The sequence below is a fragment of the Littorina saxatilis genome, linkage group LG7 (assembly GCF_037325665.1).
Source record: "Littorina saxatilis isolate snail1 linkage group LG7, US_GU_Lsax_2.0, whole genome shotgun sequence".
NCBI lineage: Eukaryota > Metazoa > Mollusca > Gastropoda > Littorinimorpha > Littorinidae > Littorina > Littorina saxatilis.
In genome coordinates, this window is record NC_090251.1 from 4,092,314 (window position 1) to 4,102,700 (window position 10,387).

General features: G+C 42.9%; 1 protein-coding gene across 1 annotated transcript in view; it reads right to left on the reverse strand.

Moving 5' to 3' along the window:
* Nucleotides 1-5,411: 5,411 nt before the first annotated feature.
* LOC138970498 (zonadhesin-like) overlaps nt 5,412-10,387 on the reverse strand; it is an 18,466-nt gene continuing 13,490 nt past the window's right edge. The window contains exons 7-8 of the mRNA XM_070342953.1: nt 8,920-9,004; nt 5,412-8,002 (exon numbers count right to left, since the gene is read on the reverse strand). Of these exons, the coding sequence (XP_070199054.1) occupies nt 7,116-8,002; nt 8,920-9,004 (972 nt within the window). The 3' untranslated portion in view covers nt 5,412-7,115. The remainder of the gene's footprint in view (nt 8,003-8,919; nt 9,005-10,387) is intronic.

Consider the following 10,387-nt stretch of genomic DNA (forward strand, 5'->3'; position numbering starts at 1 on the left):
TGACGATCGTTCTGCGTGAGAAGAAATAGCTTTCTTATCCAGAACCAACACACAGAGTTTCAATACGTTAAGAAATAGGGCACAGCAAGTATCGGGACCAGCTTTGACATGTCGTGAAAAGTGCGGGTAAGGGTCCTAACAGCGATCAACACACAGAGTTCTAGCGTGTCCAGACATTACCACAGCGCCCCCTGTCGTCAATACACCCCCCACATGAACAGCGTTTTATTTATTCTTTTCACTGTGGTACATACATAGTTAACTGACCGTCCTTCTCTTTCTCCTATAGTTTAACCTGATGTCAGAAAATGTGGTTATGTGCTTCGACTGGGACTGGGTGGCCGAGTGGTAACGCACTTGCGCTCGGACGCGAGAGGTTGCGTGTTCAGGCCTGGGTCAGGCCGCAATTTTCTCCCCCCTTTCCTAACCTAGGTGGTGGGTTCAAGTGCTAGTCTTTCGGATGAGACGAAAAACCGAGGTCCCTTCGTGTACACTACATTGGGGTGTGCACGTTAAAGATCCCACGATTGACAAAAGGGTCTTTCCTGGCAAAATTGTATAGGCATAGATAAAAATGTCCATCAAATACCCGTGGGACTTGGAATTAAGTAAAAAAATTCCATCTCACACGGCATTAAGTCCTAGGAAACATGAATACACGCATGCAGGAAAAAAAAATATGGGTAGCGCCGTATATATGGCAGCTCGCTTTCCCCGGGGAGAAAGCAGCCCGAATTTCCATGAGGGTAACCTCACTGGACTATAAATCTTATCCAATCCAATCCAATCCATCCGACTTGCACCCAAACCCGCGGGAAAATGGTCCTAACATGCACCAGCCTACCCCCAGCCCCAGCCCACCCCCCCCCCTGCCCCCCCCTACCCCCCCTGCCCCCCCCCCGGCTATTTTAGAGACATACCTGGCGTTGTGCGGTGTTCCCATACACAGGTAACTGAGACAACCACTGGCTTGCTTGTTGGCATGTGTAGAGTTCTAGACAGTGACTTGAAGAATGTATTCACCTTGTGTCAATGTCAGATCTGAACACAAAACTACTTTCCCATACAAGAGATCCGGACAGATAGAAATCAATTCAAAAGCCCTGGGCGTCCAGTGTGAGTACATTCAGAACCAAGCTATGAAAATATCCGTGTTTAAGCTGAATGTTATTCACGTACATGGTCGCATTCTAATAGGTTATGTTTGAAGATCTCTCTCTCTCTCTCTCTCTCTCTCTCTCTCTCTCTCTCTCTCTCTCTCTCTCTCTCTCTCTCTCTCTCTCTCTCTCTCTCTCTCTCTCTCTCTCTCTCTCTCTCTTTGTCTCTGTCTCTGTCTCTCTTTGTCTCTCTCTCTGTCTATGTCTCTCTCTCCTCTCTCTCTCTCTCTCTCTCTCTCTCTCTCTCTCTCTCTCTCTCTCTCTCTCTCTCTCTCTCTCTCTCTCTCTCTCTCTGTCACGAGATAGCCGAGTCACACACGGACAATGAAAGGACACACACCGCGGCATACACAAATCAGTTTAATCGGATTCTTTCATTCTGGGCACAACAAAAAGGAATTGTTGAAATTGTTTAATAACTCAAACAGCGTACATTTCAGGAAATTGTTGTATTGTTTGGTATTATCAAACAACCGTTGTGTCAGTGTAAGTGATGTTAGCAAGATCTGTTTGGTATTATCAAACAACCATTGTGTCAGTGTAAGTGATGTTAGCAAGATCTGTTTGGTATTATCAAACAACCGTTGTGTCAGTGTAAGTGATGTTAGCAAGATCTGTGAACTGAAATCAGTAAGACTTCAAGCGTGCAGTTAAGTTTTTTGTATTTACTGTTTGATTAATCAATGCTTTTATCTATGTATTGATCGTTCGAGTTCTACACTTGTCATTGTATTTGTTCCTTACGTGTTTATGTGTGTGTGTGTGGGGGGGGGGAGGGGGTGTGGGGGGGGCCGCAGTCAAATTATACCTTGCACGTACTCTTGCACTAAGCGATTCGTGCAGTTTCATTCTTTCGTTCTTTTTTCTGGTTAATAATTTGTTTAAACAAGACTTTATTCAATTTTTATCATGAAATAAACATTATATGGCATTTAGGGTTTCTAACTTAAGCATAGTGCTTATTTTAAGCAATCCTAGTGAAAACATAACTGTGGTAAGCATGATGGCGGACTAAATAGAAATGCTCATTTCAGAAAACTATATCAAACAGAAAAGCAAGATACAAAAACAAACAGAAAAGTGGTGGTGGTGATACAAATGTTTTTACCTGATTATTAATTGATATCGATGGTAGTGTATATGTTATTCTTCGTCATTTTCTGATTTCAAAAACATATACATATGTTATATGTGGATTTCAAACAAGCTCTGAAAATTAAAAATATGAAAATTATGATTAAAATTAATTCTCCGAAATCGATTTAGAAACAATTTCATCTTATTCCTTGTCGGTCCCTGATTCCAAAAACATATAGATATGATATATTTGAATTAAAAACAAACTCAGTACGCTAAAAAGAATAGAGATACAGAATTGAAAAGCGTGTTATCCTACTCAGCGCGAGCGGTGGACTGACGAAACTACGAGTATGCAGTCTTGGTGAAAAAATGCAGTGCGTTCAGTTTCATTCTGTGAGTTCGACAGCTTGACTAAATGTAGTAATTTCGCCTTACACGACTTGTTTTTAAACTCCGCTCTTGTTTGCCTTCCTCACGTTCACGTGATATGAACTTGACGACAGACTAAGTATCAATTTGGACACGATTCCAGTAAAGAGTTGTGTTTCATGACTTGTATTTCAACAATGCATTGAGGTGGCATATATATTTGAAATAATGTTTTTAATGCAAATGTGCACACAGTAAATATGATGCTGTCAGACATCTCACATTCACACCTAAAAAATAAAAAATAAAAAAGCACACACACCCTCCTCCCTCTTCCCCTCAAACATACACGCATTGATTGTATGCGGTATTGTTATTTGCAATTATCCCAATAAAACTGTTTAAACCAAACATACACGCATTGATTGTATGCGGTGTTGTTATTTACAATTATCCCAATAGAACTGTTTAAACCAAACATACACGCATTGATTGTATGCGGTATTGTTGTTTGCAATTATCCCAATAAAACTGTTTAAACCAAACATACACGCATTGATTGTATGCGGTATTGTTGTTTGCAATTATCCCAATAAAACTGTTTAAACCAAACATACACACACACACACACACAAATGCAGCCGTGCAAAACGTTATACAATTGTGACTGATTCAAAACAATTTAAGCAAACTAAACCTATATTCATGAATCCCTTAACAGAAGAAGGACCAAATAATAAAATAAAAAACCTGCAACAAGAAACTGTCCACTTATTTGTACATAACCATCTCTCTGGGGAAAAAGCCATACATGACAACCACCATTGCTGTACATATAACGAACGTACCCAACAAACCTTAGTTTTAAGAACAAAAGAAGAGAAAAAGTGGATTCTGACAATTACGAGAATCGAGATTAACATTCATGAACAATCCTTCAGTAGAATCTCTTCGAGAAAAAAAAGTTCCCCATACTAGACTGAATGGGAAGGGACACAATTGCAATGAGGGCATCAGTTCGACATGCTGGTCTCCCTTGCACTATCCCTTTAGATTTGTGATTCATGGACCGTGTTTCGTTACTCAGGCTAGCGAAGCTGTAAGCATATGAAAATATAGATCAACAGTTGCGTCAGCCTGCAAAACAAATTATAATAATAATACATTGAAAAAACATGATATTAAATAGTATAAACTTCCGACCAAGATCAGTAACTTGAAAAGGCAACTGCGGGAGATATTTAATGAAGTGCTGATGATGTCTAATGTATGAATCAGCTGTGACTAAACCAATCATGATTGATTACAAATAAATGGAATAATGCAAAACTGCCTGACAGACATTTTCTCATTGTTGATAATTAAAAACCATGTGATGAATGACCAAAACAAAAACAAAACACACACACACACACAACATAACAACACACACACAACAGAACAACACACACACAACAGAACAACACACACAACAGAACAACACACACAACAGAACAACACACAAAAAGAACAACACACACAACATAACAACACACAAGCCGAACATGTGTAATAAAACGTAATTTACAATTCATTATTCAGTCGATCATTTCAAACAAGCAAAACAAAAGCAATCGCACAGAACTGACGATAAGGAAAAACAAGTCGCATAAGGCGAAAATACAACATTTAGTCAAGTAGCTGTCGAACTCACAGAATGAAACTGAACGCAATGCAACGCAGCAAGACCGTATACTCGTAGCATCGTCAGTCCACCGCCCGTGGCAAAGGCAGTGAAATTGACAAGAAGAGCGGGGTAGTAGTTGCGCTAAGGATAGCACGCTTTTCTGTACCTCTCTTCGTTTTAACTTTCTAAGCGTGTTTTCAATCCAAACATATCATATCTATATGTTTTTGGAATCAGGAACCGACAAGGAATAAGATGAAAGTGTTTTTAAATTGATTTCGAAAATTTAATTTTGATAATAATTTTTACATTTTTAATTTTCAGAGCTTGTTTTTAATCCAAATATAACATATTTATATGTTTTTGGAATCAGAAAATGATGGAGAATATTAAGATGAACGTAAATTTGTATCGTTTCATAAAATATTTTTTTTTTTTTTACAATTTTCAGATTTTTAATGACCAAAGTCATTAATTAATTTCCACCAAGCTGAAATGCAATACCGAAGTCCGGGCTTCGTCGGAGATTACTTGACCAAAATTTCAACCAATTTGGTTTAAAAATGAGAGCGTGACAGTGCCGCCTCAACTTTCACGAAAAGCCGGATATAACGTCATCAAAGACATTTATAAAAAAAATGAAAAAAACGTGTGAGGATATCATACCCAGGAACTCTCATGTCAAATTTCATAAAGATCGGTCCAGTAGTTTAGTCTGAATCGCTCTACACACACACAGACAGACAGACAGACAGACAGACAGACACACATACACCACGACCCTCGTCTTTGATTCCCCCCTCTATGTTAAAACATTTAGTCAAAACTTGACTAAATGTAAAAAATTAATGTACATTACACATACAGTACAAACACTCAGCCAATCAGAGTCAACCAACCCCCCCCCCCCTCCCGCCATCTCATCCTCCCCCCTCCCCCAACCCACCCTAGAAACTTGTCACCAGCTTTTCGTGTGAGAGTATGTTTGGTACCCAAGAAACTTGTCACCAGCTTTTCGTGTGGGAGTATGTTTGGTCCCCAATAAACTTGTCACCAGCGTTTTGTGTGGGAGTATGTTTGGTACCCAAGAAACTTGTCACCAGCTTTTCGTGTGGGAGTATGTTTGGTACCCAAGAAACGTGTCACCAGCATTTCGTGTGGGAGTATGTTTGGTCCCCAAGAAACTTGTCACCAGCTTTTCGTGTGGGAGTATGTTTGGTCCCCAAGAAACTTGTCACCAGCTTTTCGTGTGGGAGTATGTTTGGTACCCAAGAAACTTGTCACCAGCTTTTCGTGTGGGAGTATGTTTGGTCTCCAAGAAACTTGTCACCAGCTTTTCGTGTGGGAGTATGTTTGGTACCCCTCTATAATAATTTGTTATGCTCAACACGAACAGTTGTTTTATTGTGAAGGGAGGAGGCAGAAGGGGGTGGGTGCAGGGGGGTTGGTCTGTGGTATAAAGATGGACAGAATCAACGTTGTACAATACAAACTGTGCCCCTATTACACTGCTGATTATGAATTGGACAGAATGTTGGAATAAGAGCTGTGTCCTGTACTTCCGGTTGGTATTCAGATCAATGTTGATATCAAATGAAAAGAAGCGGCAGGGGCTAGTCTCTGTACTTCTGATGCTGTTGGTCTATTACACTGCTGATAATGAATCGGATGGAATGGTGGAATAAGAGCTGTGTTCTATACTTCTGGTGGTGTTGGTCTATTACACTGCTGATAATGAATCGGATGGAATGGTGGAATAAGAGCTGTGTTCTATACTTCTGGTGGTGTTGGCCTAATGTTGGAATAAGGGCTGTGATCTGTACTTCTGGTGGTGTTGGCCTAATGTTGGAATAAGGGCTGTGATCTGTACTTCTGGTGGTGTTGGCCTAATGTTGGAATAAGGGCTGTGTTCTATACTTCTGGTGGTGTTGGCCTAATGTTGGAATAAGGGCTGTGATCTATACATCTGGTGGTGTTGGCCTAATGGTGGAATAAGAGCTGTGATCTATACATCTGGTGGTGTTGGCCTAATGTTGGAATAAGGGCTGTGTTCTATACATCTGGTGGTGTTGGCCTAATGTTGGAATAAGGGCTGTGATCTGTACTTTTGGTTGGCCTTAAGATCAGTGTTCAGACCAAAGGAAAAGTCGAAGCAGGAGCCGTTCTCTGTACTTCAGATGATGTCGGTCTATTTCACTGCCGATTACGAATCAAACGGAATGTTGAAATCAGAGATGTACTCTGTACTTCAGGTGATGCTGGTCTGTATACCACCGAAGATGTCAATGTCGATGTTCAGATCGAGACGGGATGTGGAGAGGGCGGCGGGCTCAGTGGCGCCCTGATTGATGTTGTAGTCAAAGTTGGACACCGGCGGGATCGTAGGGGTAAAGGCACGGCTCAATAAAACTGCTGTGGATGATATCCTGTATTGCTGATGACGATATTGTAGCCTCTGCTCCATGCTTATGATGTTGTTGGTCTATTACACTGCCGACGTTGGATCGAGAACGCGTGTAGAGTGGGAGGCGGGCTCTGTAACGCCCTTATAGGTGTTGTAGCCAAAGTTAGACACCGGAGGGTAGGGGTAGAAACACGGCTCAATGCTGATGTCCTATATTGCTGTGGATGATGTTCTATATTGCCGGTGTAGAGCAGGGGCTGGGGTCTGTTGTGCCCTTATTGGCGTTGGAGCCAAAGTTAGACACCGGCGGGAGGGTAGGGGCGGGAACACTGCTCAACTTTGATGTCCTATATTGCCGGTGACGATGTCCTGTATTGCCGGTGACGATGTCCTGTATTGCCGGTGACGATGTCCTGTATTGCCGGTGACGATGCTGTAGTCAATGTTCAGATCCAGAGAGGGGGTAAGAGTAGGAGGACGGCTCTATACTGCCGATGATGTTGAGCTGGTCCTCCTCCACCCTCAGAGCTTTCTGCTTCCGCTTGTTGCGAGTCCACAGCCACGCCAGCACGCCCACCACAGCCACGCCCACCAACACGCCCAGGGTCACGCCGATGATGAGTGGCAGGTAGTCCGACACGGTAGGCCCCGCCCCTTGACTGCTGGAGGCGGAGCGAGTGTCGGTTTCAGACCCCTCCCCCTCTCCCCCCACCTCCCCCTCTGTGTAATCTTTGATGTTATCTCCCTCTGACGACCCCGATCCAGAGACGTCTGTCGTGGATGACGAAGGCAGGATGGAGGAGGCGGTGGATTGCCTGGTTGAAAAGTCCTGGTTGTGGCCAGGGGTTGTCGTTCGTTGCTGGTTCATACCAGGAGTTGTCGTTCGCTGCCCGTGGATGTCTGGAGTTGTCGTTCGTTCCCCGTTCGGTGTCAAGGTCGTTCCTCCACTTACGACTCTGGTTGAATAAGGCGCGTGTGTTTCTGCCGACGTTGACGTCAAAGGCGTGGACGTGTCTCTCATTGTGTATCTTGTTGTTACTGTTTGTAATGATGTTGTTGATGTCGGCATAGTGGTCGTGGTTGTTGATGTTGGTGATGTGGCTTGTGTCGTCTGCATTGTCGTTGTCGTTGTTGTGCTGGTCGTTGTTGTCGTTGGTTCAGGAGTGGTTGTTGTAGTAGTGGTGGTGGTGGTCGTCGCAGTAGTGGTGGTGGTAGGCGGTGGTGGTGGGGGTGTTGTCACGCCAGTGGAGCCTGGTGGGGGCTGCATGGTGGTGACAGAACTGGCTGTGGTGATGTCGTCTGCTCGTGGAGTCGTTCCTACCGTCACTGTCACATTGAACAGACAGAGGGCAACATGAACTCTAGGCAGGACCTTGTGGTTCAACAACAGCAACATGGAAAGTTCATTGTACGGTTAGACAAAACTCTCAACCAAATTAATCGTCACCAAGAAGGAAATGTTACTTTGCCGTGAGGACACAGTCTAGCTGTTTTCTTATCTGAAAGAAACCAGAATGCCTTCGGAGTGACGTCATCGAAATTTAAAGCTAGGTTCAAAATTCAGTCTAAAGAAAATATGTATGGATATATACTTGACGAAAGCACCCCACCCATCCCAACAGCTAGCACATCACCTTACAGGCCAACTCCATTTCCTTCTCCTTCTCAGATGTGGCCATGCATGACTACGGGATCAGACCGTCCCTCCACTCAGTCACATACCAACAATCACCACCCTGACTGCTTGCTGTGGTCAGTTAGAATGTGTGTATGAAATGATTTCCTAAAAAGGCATCAGTGCTGTGTGTGTGTGTGTGCAGGGGCGGACGAGGGGGGGGGGCACAGGGGGCACGTGCCCCCCCCCCCCCCCCCCCCCGAAAAAAAAGAAAAAAAAAATCTATGCTGATTCTATGACCATTTCTAAGTTTGAATGGCACCAGATGGCACCATTTTGCTTCTTTGGGCAAAACAAATTTCCGGGGGGGGGGGGGGGGGGGGGGCATGCCCCCGGACCCCCCTAGCAAATTCGGGCGCTTCGCGCCCATCACATTCACTTTCGATTCAAAGTGCCCCCCCCCCCCTTACAAAGCAACTGATCCGCCCCTGGTGTGTGTGTGTGTGTGTGTGTGTGTACGTGTGTGTGTGTGTGTGTGTGTGTGTGTGTGTGTGTGTGTGTGTGTGTGTGTGTGTGTGTGTGTGTGTGTGTGTGTGTGTGTGTGTGTGTGTGTGTGTGTGTAACTCACTTTCTGAGCAGTTGAGATAGACCTTAATGTCATCCAAGCCGATGTCTCCTGTCCAGCTCTCTCGCCGGGTGGCCTGGAACACGATCTGTCACAGACACACACAATGTTCATACATAATGTTATCGTACACAGTTACACAGACAAAATAGCTTCTGTCGATTCCGTGCTTGGAGGTTTTCCTAAACAACCCTGAACCCTAACTGAACCCCATAACAACCATTTGTAACACTATATAACATCTCTCTATGTACACCTTGTTTTCACAATTTTGTTTTATTCAGAAAAGGTTACATGCATGTATTGGTAGGTTTACAGTATGGAAGGGCAATTCAGAATATTATGACATTAACAAAAACACCTTATGTATACAATGGCAGAAAATAAAGTGTTTTTTGGGAATATAAAAGCAGGAAAGTGTGTGCAGTTATTCGTGTATCAGCTCTGTGTACGCAGCCCACTTATGAATGTATTTGTCATAACTCATTGTAATCTGATGTACTTGTTTGTCTATTTTGTGTACATAATTATGCAAGTTTCCTGAAGTAGATGTTGAGAGTTGGTTGGACTTTAGCAAGTCTACACTTATAAACAAAAACCTGGCAATTATTAATTTGTATGAAAAACCTTCATCGACTTTTGTCTGATTGTCATTGCCAAACAGTACAAGAGTAGGGTTCAAAGCAAGCCGGGTACAATTTGCACATTTCTCCCTTTGGCAATTAATAAATGCATTCCAAAAAGTCTGCACGCACTCGCATTCCCATGATGCAATATTGTGTCTCTCTTTCGTTTACAAAAAGTACACTCATCACTAGCAGTCACACCCATGCTTTTCAAAATACTATTGGTAACAAGCACTCTATAATTAATTTTCATCTGAAACCAGCGTAGTTTTGTTTCCTTGATTTTCTTTGTGGCCATGAAAACACTCGGCCATTCAACCTCTGTGCCAATGATCCCTTCCCAGCTCTTGCAGGCATTGGGAAGTGTGTGTTCACCCAACATTACATCATAAAACACTTTGGCTCCCTGTTGGAGATCTAGTTACAATGTCAAATGTTTTGTGCGATTTAAAACCATTGTTGTTTTCTAATTGAATGTTATGTTTTCTCAATCTTTGCTTGACCGCACTGACGAGTCCACAAAAATCAAAAAACGGAACCTGGATATTGAATTTTGTTTGAAAATCTCCCAAGGATAAACATTTGCCTGTGTCATTTACAAAATGTTTTACAAAATAATATGTTGCCCAATCCCCCACACCATCTGATATCTCAGGTGCAAAATATGTGCTTCACTTTTGTATGGGATAAAAAACGAGACAAAGTCAAGCGATCCATTGCTGTGCACCCCATTGAGAAAGGAGGGTTGAATATTCCACACGTAGCCACATACATGAAATCACTAAAACTTACTTGGCTCAAGAAATGTCTTTCAGACTCTTGTAACCCAAAATGGAAACAACATT